At 37.3% G+C, this 19,934-nt stretch overlaps 1 protein-coding gene across 1 annotated transcript in view; it reads left to right on the top strand.

The window, feature by feature from the left end:
• Positions 1-4,284: 4,284 nt before the first annotated feature.
• LOC129953703 (uncharacterized) overlaps positions 4,285-19,934 on the top strand; it is a 35,750-nt gene continuing 20,100 nt past the window's right edge. The window contains exons 1-2 of the mRNA XM_056067067.1: positions 4,285-5,257; positions 18,510-19,906. Coding sequence (XP_055923042.1) covers positions 5,122-5,257; positions 18,510-19,906 — 1,533 coding nt within the window. The 5' untranslated portion in view covers positions 4,285-5,121. The remainder of the gene's footprint in view (positions 5,258-18,509; positions 19,907-19,934) is intronic.

Here is a 19,934-nt window from a genome sequence, read left to right as displayed (position 1 = left end):
GCTTTCAGAAGAAGAGATACAATGGTGCTGGTGGTGGTTCAAGTGGTCGTGATGTTGTCTCTACTGTTGGCAGTAATACCGGCGGTGGTGGCGTTAGTGGTAGCAGTGGTCCTAGATGTTACCAGTGCAACAATTTTGGACATTTTGCACGAAATTGTCCTTCGAAGCAATCCAACAAACAGGTATTCAAACCGACGTCCTTATACACATCGTTTTCTGTTTCATCCGTGCAACCAGGTGCATGGTATGTTGATTCCGGTGCATTCGCACATATGTGCTCAGACCCAAGGCTTTTGTCGGATGTCAATCAAGGTGTGAAGGTGAACAGCGAGGTGGTAGTGGCTAACAATATGCGATTGAATGTAGAGAGTACTGGAAATGTGTATTTACCAATTGATGATTGCAAGGTCAAGGTGGAAAATGTGTTATGCATACCTGACCTCTGTGCTAACCTTCTTTCTGTGAGTCAGATCGTACGCAAAAGAAATAAAGTGATTTTTGACTCTAAAGGTTGTAAAATCTATGATCCAGATAATAATTTATTGGCCTCAGCTTCTCTTGATGGAGAGCTTTTCAAGCTGGATTGTACAGATAAAGATTTTGCTTTTACAGCAAATCGTGTAGATCATGCTATAAATTTATGGCATAGAAGAATGGGTCATTTAAATTTTAGTAGCGTTCGAAGCATTCTAAATGGTTTTGGTTATTCAAATTTAGAAAGTACTCAGGAAAATGTAAATTGTGAGATCTGTGCCAAGGGCAAACAGTGCCGTAGGCCATTTAAGAAACCAGGTGCCAGGGCAAGTGATGTGTTGCAGTTAATACACTCCGACTTGTGTGGGCCGATCAATGTTGCGAGCATGGGTGGTGCACGTTATATTTTGACGTTTGTGGATGATTTCACAAGGAAAACGTTTGTGTATTTTTTGCGTGCGAAGTCAGAAACGTTGAATCTTTTTAGAGAATTTAAGGCCCGTGTGGAAAACGAATGCAACAAGAATATAAAGGCACTGAGAACAGACAATGGATCTGAACACTGTGGAAAAGAATTTCAGAGTTTACTTCGTCAGTCAGGAATTCAGCATCTTACAACAGCACCTTACACACCCGAACACAACGGTCTAATTGAAAGGATGAATAGAACTATCATCGAAAAGGCACGATGTATGCTCCTTGATGCTAATCTCCCAAAGCATTTTTGGGCAGAAGCAGTCTCTACAGCAGTGTTCCTTATCAATAGATCTCCGAGTAGTTCATCAACATGTAAAGTCCCTGAGGAAGCGTGGACTGGTGTTGCGCCTGATATGAGTTTCTTGCGAACATTTGGTTGCAAGGCGATGGTGCACATACCGAAGCAGAAAAGGAAGAAGTTGGATGCGAAGTCAGAGGCATGTGTATTCCTTGGATACTGTGATGGCACGAAAAATTATAGACTTTACAATCAAAACAAAGACAGGATAGTGATTAGCCGTGACGTTATATTTTTCGAAGATGAGCATCTATATCCAGTGGATGATGATTTAAGTTCCTATTTATTCGAGATTGGTTCAGCTTCAGGTAAAGATGGTGAAGTTACAGGCGTTGTCAGCGAGGTCTCTGAGTGTGATTCTGATGAATATTCTGATGCTGCAAGTGAGATCAACAACATCGACGAGATATTTCCGGAAACCATTGATGAGCCAACCATTGAAAGAAGTAAGAATAGTGAAATCGAATACATTCTACCGCATTCAGTTTCGAGCACGATAGAAGCACCAGACCAGATGAGGAGAAGCAATCGAATACCGAAACCGATAAAGAGAGACGACTACATATCGTATGCAGTAAAAACAGGTGAGTTGCATGACCCTTTTACTTTAAATGAAGCTCTTAGTAGAGCAGATTCGGAATGTTGGCGACAAGCAATGGCAGATGAGCTAGATTCATTGAAGAAGAATGATACTTGGGAGCTTGTCAATTTGCCATCTGATAAAAAAATGGGTTTTCAAGACTAAACGCAATTCCGATGGTGCAATTTGTCGCTATAAAGCCCGCTTGGTAGTAAAAGGTTGTTCACAACGAAAAGGCATTGACTACGAGGAAACCTTTTCTCCGGTGGTGCGCTACAGTACAATACGTTTTTTGATTTAATTAGCCGCTCAGTATGATCTCGATATAGACCAGATGGATGCAGTGACTGCATTCTTGCAGGGAGATTTACCGGACTTGATTTACATGCTACAACCTGAAGGGTTTTCTGATAAAACTGGTAAAGTATGTCGCTTGAAGAAATCCCTATATGGTCTAAAGCAGGCTAGTAGGCTTTGGAATGAGAAGCTAGACACCGCACTTCTACAGTTTGGATTGGAGAAATCAAAAGTTGACCCGTGTGTATATTTTTCTCACAAGAATGCAAGTCCGATTATTGTAGCTGTATATGTCGATGACATTTTAATTTTCTCCAAAGATTTTGAAACAAAGAAAAAACTAAAATTGTATCTTCACAGTTCTTTCCACATGAAGGACATGGGAGAGGCCCGTTTTGTTTTAGGAATTCAAATAAAACGAAATCGTGAGAAGGGGTCTATCAGCATTGACCAAGAACATTACATCAGGGAGATATTGGCACGATTCGAAATGTCAGACTGCAATCCTGTGAACACGCCGATGGACCATAACCAGAAGCTTACAAAACTTATGTGTCCTCAATCTGAAGAAGAAAGAAATGAATTGTCCAATATTCCATACCAAGAGGCGGTTGGGTGCATCATGTTTGCTGCGCAGGTGTCAAGGCCCGACGTAAGTTTTGCTGTAAGTAATGTATCTCGTTTCAGCAACAATTATGGCAAGCCACACTGGACCGCTGTCAAAAGAATCCTACGCTACTTGAAGGAAACAGCTAATGCTAAGCTAGAGTTCTGTTAATCCAAGGATCGTGAAGTAATTGGATTTTGCGATGCAGATTGGGCGAACGATAGTGATGACCGTCGATCAACTACAGGCTACGTTTTCTATTCTGGAAAAGCGGCAGTTTCGTGGAATACGAAGAAACAACCGACTGGCGCCCTGTCATCAACGGAAGCTGAGTATATGGCAGTATCCTCAGCCGTGCAGGAAGCTATATGGCTCAAGAGTTTGGAAAAGGAACTTGTTCCATGTACTTCAACATCAACAACGATTAATTGTGACAACAAAGGTGCTATTTGTTTGGGATTGACTACTGCTTATCACCCACGGACGAAGCACATAGACGTCAGGCACCACTTTGTACGAGACAAGATAAACGAAGGTGAAGTCAAGCTCAATTACATCAATACATCACAGATGTCAGCCGATTTTCTGACGAAGGCAGTTAATCACCAAAAACATTTGTTTTGCTCTTCAGCTATTGGACTTAAATTCAAATAGATTGTACATTCAGTGGGGGTGTTGAAATAGAATATACAATACCTATTTAATGTACATACACCCTATGTTTCTTAGTACTTTTTGTTAACTAATAAAATAACGTAACGTAATAAATCACTCTCTATTTTGTTCTCGTCCAAACGGACGTGTTTTTATTCGATTCGATTAGTCTGGAAGTTTGTAGAATCTTTTCTGCGCACATATTTAACAACAAAGTTTCGCTTTCTTGGTCCTTATTATCCTGCAGTATGCAGAAGTGGTCCTTCCATATCCTCTTTGCCGCCGATATTCGCAGGAAGTCAATTAACCATCGTTAGGTTAAAAAAAAAACTTATTGAGGCTTAGAAATAAACATAAATTGATTATTATTTTTTTGCTAAACCTACAAGAAATAGGCAGTACTTCTTAATGGGTCGAATTACTTTTAAGGAATATTAATTGACTAGCAGTCGATATCTATATTATCAATCGCTAGTAAAAGGTTTTCCTTATGATCTTTAACTCTACTTAGAGTGTACTCGACATGCTCAGAGTTTAAAAAATAGAAACATCTTATAGCTCTGCTAATTGCATTCGGTCGATCCAACTGGATTTTCAGCCAGTTTGGAATTAAAGAAGTTCGGAGTCCATTATTGTGTGTGGCTACCTTTAGAAAAACATCCTTACTTTTGAATCTTCTAATGTAAGCTTGTCCTTATTATCTATGATAACAGTTTGACAGACACTGTTGTTTGTTTTTGTAGCTCAATTTCATCGACATCCCAAAACTGTTCATTGTGATTGATTTCAAACTACTCAGTTTCACTAAAAGATGTCGTCACAATCGCCATCTGAACTTGTCATCTCCTTCACAGGGTTCACAGGTGTCAACTTTTTTTTCCACTTCCACTTATTGTGAATAGGGAAGCAATTGAAAACTTCGATCCGTGGTCCATGAAAATTTTTGGGTTTTCCATTCGAAAAATTAAACAAAAAAACTTCGAATTTCCCATAAATAATCGCTTCAATCGAATGCAAATTAATTAAGTTCCATTATGAAGTGAATGTGAATTGTTGGAAGCTCAGTTTAAACTTTTTCCAGCTGCATTTTCAAGTGTTATTGATTTTGCCAAAAGAAAGAAAGAAGAAAAACCAGCAACGAAATTTCCGTGTTTTTTTTTGTTTTATTTAAGTTTTACAATTTTCCTCTTGCGCATTTTATTTACACATCCCAAAAACCAGCAGAAGCAGGAAACTCAAATTTTGTCCTGAACTACGTCGACAACAGACAAGACACCAACTGCTTCAAACATTAAAGGTGGGATCGACTGCCTGCTGTTCGCCCCTTTGCGAGCGGAGTCTCACAAAACTTACCTTTCTTTCCTTTCCCCCCAAATCCAGTTCGATGTGTCATACTGCAAACGACACGACCTAAACGAATTATAATAAAAAAAAAAACGACGACGAAAACAAGGTGAGAGTGCATTAGCTCGCTAATTGTCGTTTAATCATCACAGTTGGCAAATTCTACGTGTAAAGGACGTTGACGTTGTTTAAACATCTGTCTGGGATACCACAGTCGAGTCGATATTAACAATTTTCAGCTGGGAAAAGAAGCGGAATGTCAAGAGGAGGCATTCAATAGAAATTAAAGCACTTCGAGTGTTTTTTGGGATTTTTTTTTCGTTTTTCGTTTTTTGTTTGGTTGCTGTTTGTTTAAGTTCCAAGTTTTAACTTGGAGAATCCTCTACTAGAATGTCGAGCTCCATTCCACCATTCGTTTGTAATACTCCGCCGCCAATTGATTGCATTGCCGATGCACCACCTCCTCTGGTGGAAGATGACTTTGGAGACTTTGCTATCGTCGATGATCATCATCAGCAGTTCGAAGGTAAGAAGAGGCTTTATCTCAACAAAATCAAATAAAATGTATATACTAACACTTTGTATAGTTCTCGAGACGGTACCTTCCATAGATACCCATAGTTATATCCAAGTTCTTAGCTTAAATTTAGTGAGAGATATAAAAAAGTATCATCTTCCGCCCACACCTACTAAAGATAACGTTCTGATGACACAATTAACGATGTTGATTTTTCTTCTCATTATTGTTGCTAGCTAAATACAAATTGCCTCCCAAAATAATAACACCCCCTTCATCCTTGTCTTACTACCGTTCAAATTAGCCTCGCCATAGATTTATCTACTTTGATTTTTTGGGTTGGCTATTGTTATAAAAGCTTTTGTGGGTTAAGAGCCGATATGCTTTGTTTGCAAGTTTTTTTTTTATATCTTCAACTAGCATATGTTACGGTTTTGTTAGTTAGTTTTATTTTTATTTGAGAGTAAAAGTATGTTAGTGAAACCAATTGACTTTAAGTCTTTAAGATAGAATGATGATTACATTAAGAACAAAATTATATTAACTTTTCTACAAAACGTATAAACGATTCAATAATGAATCCTTGTTGACTTATTTGCGCTTAAGAAATTCTTTATGTAGTAACAATCCTCTCCATTTTCCTTAATACAACCTCTTAATCAACCTTTATTGGCATACATCTTTCGATTTGCAACGTATGTGCCATTTAAAATAAAAGTAGAATGGCAATTAGTAGTACAAATAGACAAAACGCATCTAATAATGAATTCAGTAAGTTCTTTTCTGCGCCTTCAGCTTCTTATTATTTGTTGTACTTGAAATAAATATCTAATTGATAGAAAAATAATTAGTGTATTAAAAAAAAAATCTGGCCAACACTTGATTTAAAGCGATCACGGTGCTTGCTATCTCCAAGCATATCGCATAAAAGGTCGATAATAGGTGCCATAACCGGACACTGTCTAATAGGAAAGCACGTATTCTCAAATGACTTTTGCAGAAGCTGTATAGACGAATAATTAATTCAAAACTGGGCAACTCTTCTAGCAGACGATTCGTTAGTAGAGGGACACCGCAAGGTGGTGTTCTATCCCCTCTCCTCTGGAACCTAGTGGTGAATGAAATCCTAACTAGTCTGGATGCGGAGGGTTTCAGAGTGATAGCCTATGCGGACGACGTTGCTATAGCAGTTTCAGGAAAGCATCTTAATATCCTAAAAGAACTCTTACAAAATGCCTTGGACAGACTAATACTCTGGGCTGATCGGTGTGGACTGGGTGTTAACCCACACAAAACCGATCTGGTCTTATTTTCGAGGAGATACAAAATTCCATTTGTCAACCCTCCTTACATTAAAGGAATCCAATTAAAATTCTCAGACGAGGCCAAATACCTAGGTCTTGTCTTAGACAAAAAACTAAATTGGAAACGCAACGTACAGGAAAGAGTCAAAAAAGCCACTGTAGCTCTCTTTTCTTGCAAAAAAGCTATTGGTAATAAATGGGGTTTACAACCCAAAATCACGCATTGGCTATACACATCGGTAACCAGACCGATTTTAACGTACGTTGTGGTAGTATGGTGGACTGCTTTAGAGAAAGGTATACACAGGGATAAGATAAATAAAGTCCAACGTTCAGCCTGCCTATATATAAGCGGATCGCTTCGCACGACCCCGTCTGCGGCACTGGACACCTTGCTCTACCTTACACCTCTTGACATATTTAGTAAACAAATAGCTGCAAGCTCTGCTATCCGCCTCAATGCTTCGTCGCAGTGGACTAACAACAACATTGGCCACTCCGTAATTCTAAGGTACTTAGAATCAATTCCAAAGCACACAGACTACACCATCCCCCAACTACAATTCGATAGGAATTTCCAGATCTCTATACCTACCAGATCTTTTTGGGAGGATAGGACATTCTTAGAGGATGAGTCAATCCACTTTTACACAGATGGCTCAAAGACCAAAGAAGGGGTTGGTGGTGGTGTGTACTCTGAACGACTGAAATTAAGTCTCTCATTCCGCCTTCCCAATCATTGTAGCGTGTTCCAGGCGGAACTTTTGGCGATTAAGGAAGTCTTGTCATGGCTCAAAGAAAACGTGATATCAACATCTGATATCCGTATTTTCTCCGACAGCCAGGCCGCTATCAAATCTCTGGACTCAGTCTCTACAAACTCTATAACAGTCCATAACTGTCGATCATCTCTAATGGAGATGGCGCAACAGTTTAATATTCACCTTTGCTGGGTGCCGGGCCATAGAGACATTCCAGGTAACTGTAAGGCAGATGAACTCGCCAGGAACAGTACAGTACAACCCATCCTACCACGTTTGGCAAGTACTGGCATACCAATCGCTACTTGTAAACTGCTACTAATGCAAGACGCTGTGAGGAGGGCAGGCACCAGGTGGACCAACATCACCACGTGTCAAGCCACAAAAAACATCTGGCCAACACTGGATTTAAAACGTTCAAGGTGCTTGCTCTCTCTAAGCAGATCGCATATAAGCTCGATAATAGGTGTCATAACCGGACACTGTCTAATAGGAAAGCACGCCATGAGACTAGGCGTATTCTCAAATGACTTTTGCAGAAGCTGTATGGACGAGGAAGAGGAAGAAACGGTTCTTCATCTTCTCTGCACATGCCCTGCTCTAGCTCGAAAACGCAAGAATTACCTAGGAGAATTCTTCTTTAACGATCTAAACGATCTAAATCATATCGGGATGATCAGCCTCTCACGTTTCGTAAGAGACTCTAACTGGTTCCATTGAGCATAGGAGGAAGCCTCAAGATTCATGTGGTATCACAATGGGCCATTAAACTGGCCTAAGTGTGTCCGTTCCATCTTGGACAGCCACTATAACCTAACCTAACCTGTATAGACGAGGAAGAGGAGGAAACAGTTCTTTAACTTTTCTGTACATGCCCTGCTCTAGCTGAAAAAACACGACTTAAACGATCTGAATCATATTAGCATAATCAGCCTCTCACATTTCCTAAGGGACTCAAACTGGTTTGCTTGAGGTTAGGAGGAAGCCTCAAAATGCATGTGGTATAACAATGGGCCATTAAATTGGCCTAGGTGTGTCCCATTCCATCATGGACAGCCACTTTAAGCTAACCTAACCTAACCTAGTGTATTTAGCCATAATACATTTACATTAATTTATTATTTTTGAACTTTTTCTTTAGCGTTAACTGTCACCTTCCGTAGTTTAGTCTCATTTTGGTGTTTAAAAAAAACGATTGAAGCACTACATACATATATACTTTCATGTAGTTTTCGATGACCATTTCGGTCATTTGCTAATTTACTTCGTCGGCCCGGCCAATGACTTGGTTATCTCTGCCACAACCGAGATTCGGTCCGGGCCTCGTTCAATATGCTTGTCAACGTTTCTCAGTTGTTGTCCGACGTCGTCCAGTTACGGGGCCAAAGGCTCCAATTGTCCTAATCCACGTAAATCTTCCAGTGTGTTCTACCATAAATGTTACTGGAAAGGACTTTCCAGGTAAGCACTTCCTCGCTCATCGACCGATTGCACTTACAGTTGTGTTCAAAAAAATAGGAGTGCCTGTTCTTTTTATTTTAAATTGTGACTCAAAAGTTGTATAATTTTTTTAAATTTATTTTTTCTTTTGTACAAAATAGGTAATCCAGTTTTTTATTATTATGCTTAAAGACTACTTTTTTTTAAACGAATAAGGTAGTAAAAACATGAATTTTATCAAAATAAAGCCAAAACGAATTGTTCAAAATAATAGGAGTAAACAAAATAAAGTATAAAAACTAAAAAAAATATTCAATATTAAAATTTTTTTGTCAGTATTTTGTGGAAAATCCTTTGTTTTTTATAATTGCTGCACATCTGGGTGGCATAGAGTTCACAAGGGCCTGACAACGCTCAACTGGAATTTGGTTCCATGTTTCCTCGAAACACCCTTTTTCACATCTGACCATAAATTTTCTATGGGATTGAGGTCAGGCGACTGAGCTGGCCATTCCATGACCTCAACCCCATTGACCCGAAACCATTCCTTGGCAGACATACTGGTGTGTTTCGGCATACCAACTCGCATAAGGCAGCATCACACTGGACATTATATCCACATAAACGCGCTGGTCCATCGTGCCAATGATTTGATGTATGGGGCCAACACCAGGGGTGGAATCGGCTTAGGTGACTTTTGATTGTCACCTTTGTGATCAAACTAATTTTTGCGTCTGTGTATGGTGATCACCAAATTTTGTTTAGAATTTGGTATCACTTTAAAAGAAATTCACTGACGTTTGTTACAATTTCAGTGGTTGTATTCAGAAACCGATCTGAAGCTATACGGATTATTATGTAATTATAAGTTTTGATGTACCAAGTAGCCACGATGATGATAAATAGTCAGCATTTAACTTTTCTCGTTGAGCACTCTGTCTCGATACAAAGCTGTCGTGAGCACTCCCGCCATATTTTGCATTTATTGCCAGAATTTTTCTGTTCTCGTTGCAGATCGAGGCAACAAATATTAATGAATCAAAAAATTGACTTACGATCATAGCGTTTACACTATGTCTTCCTTTTCTATTAAAATACATATATGCTCATTTTCCAAAGGGCGGAGAATCATAATATGACTCCCATCAATGCAGCCGATTACTAGGAAACAAATAATAAAATAAAAAACAAGTAATAAAGTTAGTTAATTTTTACTAAGAAAAAAATCCTACCTCCAGGAAATTTTATATTTTTCGTAGAAGAACATTTTTGTTGCTTTTGAAGCCCATTGATTAAATTTGATTGTAAGTGGGCACAATTTCCTCTCCATTTGTTTTAAGGTCAAAGAAATAACCTCACAAGTATTGTACTTTGGCCTATTGGAGCTGACCAGTCAGCGCCAACTTGCCTTTGGTAGCCACCACCTCCAAGAAAATTTAAAGTCACGGCTAGTCGAAAATAGGGGGAATGTGTGTTGACCGCATATATAGCACATATGCGTACTTACTTTGGACTTGGAAGATCAAGAATGTTTATTTTATTGCGGAGGTTAATCCTCAAGAGCCGGACATTTCTATTATGATTAATATTTTCATTTTCAGAAAGTAAAATCAAAGGCACAAACACATTCATATTGTCTTGAAATTTCAGCAACTAAAAAGAAAAATCAATTTCCAATGAAAGTGACAACTAAAGAGCTGTCACCAGAAAAAGTCACAAAATCATGATTGTCACCGGTGACTATCACATTACACAGACCGAATTTGTTGATTGTGACTGTCACCTATCACAAATCACCTTACCCGATTCTACCCCAGCATATGAGAAACTGACCCATGCCATCACTTTAGCACCTCCATACTAAACCGTTTTAATGGTGTACCGAGGCTTAAACTCGGAATTTTCTGGACGTCGAACGTATTGCCTAAAGCCAGTTCTACCGAATAGAACAATTTTGGTCTTGTGAGCCCACTCCCATAACTCCCATATCTGGGCTGGTTCTCCTGGAACTTATTTAAGCCTCTTGGACAGTATTGAACGTAGAGCATTTAGATTGATTAGTGATATTACCATCATAAGATCATTTACGTCGCCCTCATTTACCTTTATTTTAGCGGTTTATGCTCTAGAGAAATAGTCAGTTTCATTCCTCCCTTTAAACAGTTCAACCGTAATACTCGCGCTTCTAGAAATGCCCATCAGTTTACCGTTGAGCCTAACTTCGGCCGTAATATGAAGTACAGAGATTCATTTTTTAGCCGTTCTACGCGAATGTGGAATGCCTTGCCACACTCTGTCTTTCCCAGCCATTGGTTTTGAATTTCTGAATATTGCATTCGGGAATTCAAAACCAATGTGCACCGACAACTCCTTTAAACCCCTCTCTAACTTTCCTAGTGCTCACACTGTGTCTACATAATAAGGGTATTATTACCCCCTAGAATGCGCTTATTATTAAAAAAAATGCGAGTAACGTGCTCATCCCACGGGAGTCTACTAAGCTTTATCTAGTTCCTCATTGTTATACCTTCTCCGAAACTGTACTTCCTCACATATGGGGCCAACTATTCTTTGTAAAACTTTTTTCTCGAACGAGAATAAAAGGCGAGTTATCTTTTCCTGAGTACTTAAGTCTCGAATCCATAAGTGAGTATTGGTAGAACCATAGTCCTATACAGCAGCAGTTGGAATTTGTGGTAAGAAACTTTTATTTAAAGAGTCTTTTTTACAATATCTTAGAGAAATAAAACTTTTAGGAAACATTTATTGCAAAATTGAGATTTTTTTGTTGCTCATGTGTAAACCAATATTTTTAAAAATAAAAGTCGTTCACATTAATCAGCCAGGTTGTTAATTTCACTTTTACTCGAAATGAAATTTAAAACTTTGGCCAATATCGATTTCGTTTTTGTTTCGATCTTCAAACGAAGTGAATTTCCGTGCTCTACATTTTTATCTTTGCGTTTTCCAAGTGATTTGAATTGGACAAGAGTAAATAGTTTAAAAACGTTAGTAGTTTTACTTAAATTATCCTTTTTTGTAATGCAGTTGTTTCATGAGATAACAAGCAAATCATTTAAAATAATTGTTCAGCAAACCAAATATCTTCTCCATTACATTTTAAGTAAATCAATGTTTATTAAAATTTAGTAAGAAAGATTCAAAAACTCGGCTTCGACACCAGTGTCTTTTGCGAACAATATTTGGAAACCAATTGTCGCAATTGAAAGTCAACTCACTGAGCAACAAATGCAACAATTCTGATTATTAACTTGGTCTCTAAGATACAATTGAACATCATGACTGAAGATGAATTTTTAATGAAAATCCATATCATGTTGATGCATTCCAATGACCCAACAGGGAAGATATCACGTTGCTGGGGTTTCAAAGGGTGGAAATATAATTTTAAATAAAATTAAAAAGCCTTATGGTTATGCAAAATATGGCGTAATATCATTTGTGGCAACCCTAATTCCAAAGACCCACAAGAATCGGCAAACCTTAGTTTTCTTCATTTTTACGGACAGTATCAACAACACTCTTAAAAATGCTTAAAATTTAACAATTTAATTGCGTTGAATGTATATTTCCATTTTTAGTATTAGCGTGAATTATTTACTTTTTAAATGTGTAAAGAGGTCAGTTCAAAAGTAATAAATAACAAATTAAAAATGAAACTTCTTGAAAAATGTCTTACTAAACATTTTTGATTAATTGAATGTAATGTCATGCCAAAAGCTCCAACCTTGGCTTTTGATTTTGCCTTTGTTCCAAGCCAACCTTTCAATTTGCCAAATTTCAAGGCTCTACGATACCTAAAAGTGCTACATAATATTCATGGTCTATATGTGAATCTACCAGTCAGACAGTTACGGCTCATTTCACATTTATGTACGAAGTTATTAACGCCAAATTTCTTCACATTAGTTCTAAGCTGTCCCAGTACTTAGTGTTGCTAGGCCAGGTACTACGCCGCACAGTGGTGCGAGAGCGGAAAAAAGTCTTTTTAAGAAGTTATATTTATCCTTTTAAATTTTATGTTTAAGTACTCTTATATAACCCGAGCGTATGATTTAAAAGTATTTTTCAACATATATATTGTATGTTCTGATTTACAAGCCCTCAAAGTTGAAAAATAATTTTACTCAAATCGCGAACCGTATTTTCAACAAATTTTGAGATGTTTTTTTCCGAAGTTCCTTTAAATAAATTCTCTAGCTTCTTAAATAATTTAATTGGTCTATTTTCGATTATCTAAAATAAAAAAAAAATGATTATTTATAAAAGATACCTTCTATAAGTAGTCTGAAGCTTAAGTACTAGGAAAATTGTGTTTTTTTTTTAAACTTTTTGATTTAAAAAAAAAGCTCCAAAAGACTATAAGAAAGTAAGTATGCCAGCATATGTTCCATGCATTTATGTAAAAGCACAGAAAAAATCAGCTGCAGATACGTGCAGATGTGGAAGTTATGATCAAAAATGTTTCACTGAATCGGATTTCAAAAAACTGTGTTTTGACGGTGGTGTTTACCAAAAAGTTTGATTTCCTCGTTATTAATTGTCAGAATGAACTGGTTAAGCCCATTATTTTAAGAAAAAATGTCAAACTTTATTTTAAAAATAAAACAAAATTAATACATTGACACAGGTCTGAGAATTTCGATTTTTGCGAAACCATTTATTTCTGCCCGGAAAATTTTTTCAACTTTGAACTCAATTTTCTTGGAAAGAACACACGAAAAGCAATATAGTTTTATGATATTTTAAATTATATGATAGAGCTTAAAAAAATAAAGAAAAGGATTAGGGATAATCCTTTATTTTTTTAGTTTTTTGCTAAAAGTAGGGCAGGTAGAAATAAAAAAGGTGTTATTTTTAAAGTTTTATTGCTTTGTTTTTGTTGTGTATTGCGTAATTTTGTATTACCTGTCTTATTAGAATAAAATCTCTTACTTAAATCTATATATATAAAGGATTAAATTAAAAAAAAGTCAGTATTGAGTTATTGACCATTTGTGCAAGGTGTTTAAGAAAAATGTTTACTCTGATCAATCAATAAGTGAAAGTGAAGTGAAATATAATAACAAATATACATATAGTGAATAGTGAATTCAATACATTAAAATGCATTCAATCGAAATTCCTTATTCGGTGTTGTGTAGTGAACTTATCACTAATGGACATGATGTTCAAAATCTTCTACCATATTTTGAAAGGGAGGATAACAGGGATATTATTGTGTGGAACAACGATCGACCATCCTCTACAAGATACTGCAGAGCCATCCAATTTTCTTTTGTTAAAGAAACTGCAGAAATCATACGAAACGAGAAACAAAGAATAGATACGGAAATCAGTAATTTAACTCAGACGATAATTCAAATAGGCGAACGTCAGTTTACAATCAAACACGAACTCATGTTCACAATGCTGGACGGGAAGACAGCTCAATCTATAACAGAAACTCCTGCAGCTTCTGTTCTTCTTCCTGTTTCATATGTGGAACTACAACTTCTGGAATGAATAAATTGACAAATATAAGAACCAAAGCTGTAAACAGGAAAGCTTTGAAAATGGGAATGTCTCCTCTTCACGCTCGGATAAAATTTATGGAGTGTATCCTCCATGTTGCCTACAATTTGCCATTTAAAGCATGGAGAACCAACAATGAGACCCGCCATATTAGAGATGCTCAGAAGAAGAAAATTCAGCAGGAGTTTCGTGAAAAACTGGGCATCATTGTCGATCTTGTAAAACAAGGTACGGGGACAAGTAATGACGGCAACACCTCCAGAAGATTTTTTGCAAATCCAACCATGACTTCAGAAATCACTGGAGTTAGTGAATCCCTAATTCGGCGGTTGGATGTTGTCCTTGAAGTAATAACGTCGAATGAATAATTAGATTTAAAAAAAAGTGCAGCTTACATGTGGGAAACTGCTGAACTGTTTGTTGAGAAATATAAATGGTACAATATGCCAGCAACCGTACATAAGATTTTGATCCAAGGAGAAGAAATAATTAAAAGCTGTGCATTTCCTGTTGGATCGCTCTCCGAGGAAGCCCAAGAATGCCGAAATAAGGATTATAAAGCCTACCGCAGGTTTCATTCGAGAAAATGCAGCCGAATTGCGATGAATGAAGATGTGATGCATCACATACTCATATCCTCAGATCCAAAAATAACAGGTTTAAGGCCACAGGCAAAAAAGAAAATACTTCCAATCAGCGCAGACGCTAAAAATCTCATTTTAGCGTCATAAAATTACTACCTCATAATTGTTTTTTATTTATTTTTTTTATGTATTTATCTATTTATTTATTTAATTTTATAATATACATAGTTAGTAATAATATTTTGTTCAAAATAAAAAGTTAAGATTTTACTAAAAAAAAACTCTTATTTAAATATAACATCAAAAGCCTGAAATTTTAGAAAAATGTCAATAACTTTTTTTCTAATAATTTTTTCTTGACCAAATTTTGACCAAGCATGTATAAGACTAATCTTAACATGTGTTTAAAATTTCATTAAAATTCGTTTAGAAGTTCAGATTTTACAGACTTTTTTCCGCTCTCCCATACAGTTACGTCTCTCGATGGTGACGTTTTGCCCAAGACGTCGGTGTTGTATGTCCTTTCTTGACGACAGCATGTACTTTGTTTTGCCCTCATTAACCGCTAAACCCATTTTTGCCGCCTCTGCCTCAATACTCACAAAAGCCCCATTGACATCACGCTGAGTTCTTCCGATTATGTCAATGTCATCAGCATATGCTAGTAATTTGAAAGACTTTTGAAAGATAGTTCCTCTAGTGTTGACGTGTGAGCTCTTCACTATTCTTTCAAGCACGATGTTAAAAAAATCACATGACAGCGCATGACCTTGTCTAAAAGCTTTTTTGACATCGAAAGGTTCTGGTAAGTTGTTTCCAACCTTTATGGAGCAGCCTGAATTCTCCATGGTCATCCTGCACAAACGGACTAGTTTGGGAAAGATGCCAAAACTAGACATGGCTCTATACATCTCGTCCCTGTAGATGCTGTCATATGCGTCCTTGAAATCGATGAAAAGATGGTGGGTGTCGATTTGGTGTTCTTGGGTTTTTTTCAGGATCTGCCGTAATGTGAATATTTGATCAACTGTGGACTTTCCTGGTCTAAATCCACACTGATAAGGACCTATCAGGCTGTTAACGATGGCTTTAGACGTTCACATATTACGGAAGAGAAGATTTTATAGGCGATGTTAAGTAGACTGATTCCACTATAGTTGGTGCAGTTTAGAGGGTCTCCTTTTTTCAGGATCGGGCAAACAATATGGTCTTTTGACCATATCTTACAGATAAGTTGGTGCATGCTCCTAACCAACTTATCTCCAGCTACTTTAAAGAGATCGGCATTCAAGCCATCTGCTCCAGCGGCTTTATTAGACTTCAGCTTAGATATGTCAATCTTTACTTTGTTTAAGTCGGGAGGACGGGATTGTTGGTTTTCTTCGTCTATGTTGAATAGATCATCATCCTGCCTGATAGCGGAATTCGGTTCGTCTTCGCCGTTATACAGTTGGTGTTCTTCTCGCCTCATAGAGCTCATTAGCAGCTCTCGTCCTTTTATGTAGCGCCGCTTTGCGTGCCTGTTGTTTGGCTGCATTTGCCTGCCGACATTCCTCATCAAACCAGGGGGTGGAATCGGCTAAGGTGATAAATAACAATCAAAATGATCGAATTTGATCTACATAAGGTGATAGTCAAATTGATATTTAAAAAGCTATCACAAAAAAATGTAATAGTCGTTTTCAGACAAATTTGTTTATTCCGAATAGAGCTACCAGACGCTTACACAAACGACTGGAAAATTTTCTTAGTTCACTTTGTTTCTTTTAAAAAATACATTCCTGTGACCGACAAACCTTACGACATTCGAAAAAGAGCAAGAAAAGTAAGAATTTTATTCAAAATCAGCTAATTTGAAACTTTTATTTAGATATTTTATAAGAATCAATTTAAAATTTCACCAAGGCAACAACGAATTTGGACAATTTGAATCTGAAATTGTTCAATCGAATTCAATTGAGTTGAATCATATTACACAGACGGAATGAAAATGATAGTCAATTTGACTATCAAAAAATTGATAGTCAACAATCACCTTAGCCGATTCCACCCCAGTGGTTCCTTGTTGGTTGCTGCTTGAAACCCAGCACATCAGAGGCGGCTTCTCGGATTGCATCTTGGCAATGTTGCTACTGGTTTTCGATAGGCTGCCAAACGCTTGTCGAAAAGTGAACAGCATCCGAAATGTTAAACCTTGAAAGCAAGCGTTTAACATATTGCGATTGATTAATATGAATCTAGCGGGAAAAATCTTAATTTTGACATTTTGTTTAAGATGCTCACAAAACCTCAAAATTTCACAATGATCTGTTATTCTAATAAGGCTATCATCTAAATCAATCGCCAAACATAATTCGTATTTGCATTATCAATACTAATACAGGCACGGTCGGAATATAAAAGCCTTTAGAAGTTTGGCAAAGGTTTGGTTCTAACACCTAGAAGCTTGATTTAATCCATATAAACATTTCTGAAGTTAACTTACTCAAGTAGGTTCATCTTCATATCCTCTTAGCAGATGTGGAACATTAATATCCCTTTGTATGTCAACAAATGAAAAGCCCGTTTTCACATCAAATTACTTAATTTTCTGATGTAGCTAATCTAAATTTTACGAATTGAAGTAAAGTTTACCAATGATCGGGCTGAATGTTACAAAGTAATCTCTATTTCTTAATACTATTTAACATTTTACGAGGTTTCAATTGTTGCTAACTCTTAAAACTGTTGAGCTACTTGCGTTTACGAAGACTTTTTGTTTTAGTTCATCTTAAAGATGCTATTCTTAAAGCTGTTGTTTACTTAATACCATTCATGTATTTTCCCGTACGAATATATATTTTTGGAAGTATGAATAAAATAAATTATTACTTCGGTGTATTTTATCAGCTATTAATAGTTGCGTTAGGCCTTGGTCTCTGAGCAAATCGATGATAGCTTTTTAAACACTAATTTGGTATGTAGATCTGTAGGAACATTTTTTCAAGGTCACTTGCTCTTGCTTACAAATATAGCAACATAGAAGCTAGATTCGATATTAGTTAAATCGGAGTTTGTCGATCAATAAAGACCATTCTAGAAAAATTATAGTGGTTTTTAGATTTGCTTTGACTTTTTTCTACTGAAGTTTTATATTTATAAGTTCTGATATGACTCAAAATCAAAATTTACTTGATGCAATTAAAATGTATTTGAATATAAAGTTCTTATAAGCTTTAAGTACAGAGATAGGCATAATGTATCTTTAAGAACATGGCCGTGTTTTCTTTATCTGTTAACACAAGCTTTCTATCTCAGAGAAAACAAAACTAATCTTGGGGGTCTTTTTTATTTTTTCGTTGATAAAAGTTGTAAAAGTAAAAAAGAAATTCCTTGGTTTGTTATAAAAATGTAAGAGCAATTAATATGCTTCTTCTTTTTTAATAACACCACTTCCAACGCTAATGCTGATGTGTTTATCAGCCAAAGAACTTATCTTATCACGTCCGATATAAAACAACAATTCTTTTGTTGCAGCAAACAATTATTTCTTTCAAAACGAAATCAGCGTTCAAATGATAAGATATCTTACTAACATTGAACAAAATAAAGAAATCTTACATGATCACTTTTTGATAAATTCTCTTTTCTCTATTAGTTTCATCTTTGCCAGTGACACCTGTACACGTAGCAAAATTGCCCGATCCAACACAAAGCACAGAAAATAAAACTTCATCTTCTCCACCTCTGCCCGACACAGCTTTTGATTTCCCCTCAAAAGAAATAAATAACGGCGACGACGACGACGGCACAATAGATACAAATTTATTCGTAAACAAAAATCCCTCACTTTCGTTCTATCCGCCACCGAATTCTACAAAAACTGACGTCAAAAATGATTTACCTTACATAATAGAAGCTAACAGCCCACCGCCGTTCGAATACGAACCAGAGGAAGATGAGGATGTTGATCTTCCGCCATGCGTTGACCTCGATGACGACGAAGAACCTGAAGAATTTCCCGCCCACGACGACATGGGCAAATACGATGATAACATTAGTTTGCCCTCACTCAAATTCGACTCACTAAGTAACCACTCGAAGAGCACCACCCCAGTATCGGAAGAGTTGACGAAACCAAAACTCGAAGAACCCGAGACAATTCTTAAGGTCGATGATGTGGCAGATATGTGTCTGGAGGTGAATCCAGTTGACGTGGTATCCACACCGGACGAAGAACTCAATTCAGTTCCGATAGAAACTCTGAAAATAGCAGACGAGCTCGAAAAATATGGTGCTGGGCGAAGTGGTGAGGAGCCAGAAGATGATTTCGCTGAGTTTGAGGCGTTCCCTGCTCCTGCGATTGTGGTACCAAGTGAAATAGCGAACACCGTTGAAGTCAAGGCTGATGATGATCTTGAGAAGCAAGATGAAGAAACTATCGAAGAAAATATCACCGAACCAGTGTTCGAGGCTGATTTCAGCCAATTCTCTAGCTTTGCAACGGAAGCTGTTGCGCCACAGGTGACAGCTCAAACAACTGACAATATTCAACCTACGGAGAAATCCAATCTGGACGACTTGGAGGTCGATGATTTCGATGACTTCCAAGACTTTTCAGTACCCACAACAGCAACGGAGCCGAGAAAAGCCTCAGTTTGTTCAGCTTCATCGGAGATGGCAGATGATCCCACTGAAACATCAAAACACTCCGAAGAAGACGACGAAGATGATGACTTTGGGGAATTTAGCGAAGTTGTTGAAACGAATGAAGCAAGCAGCATTCCATCAAGCAATAGCGGTTTCAATTTGGCAAACCTCAACGATAAGCTTAAGCCCATTCTAGAGATGATGTTTCCTGTTGCCAATCCAGACGAGCAAGAAAACGTCGACGAAGAAGGAGAAAATTCTCCACCAGCAGCGACAGGTGGTGATCTCAGCAAACTGACGGCGATCAAACAAATTGATACAGCCAAAGCCCTGGAACACCAATGGATCAATTCGGAAGTGCGACATTCGTTGATTAAATCACTCGGCGTCGATTCTAGGAATATCGTAAGTGATTGGATCTACCTCGGATAAT

The sequence above is a fragment of the Eupeodes corollae genome, chromosome 1 (genome assembly GCF_945859685.1).
Source record: "Eupeodes corollae chromosome 1, idEupCoro1.1, whole genome shotgun sequence".
In the NCBI taxonomy this organism is placed as follows: domain Eukaryota; kingdom Metazoa; phylum Arthropoda; class Insecta; order Diptera; family Syrphidae; genus Eupeodes; species Eupeodes corollae.
The sequence above is the reverse complement of the archived record's forward strand: the minus strand, read 5'-3'. Positions and strand labels throughout refer to the sequence as shown.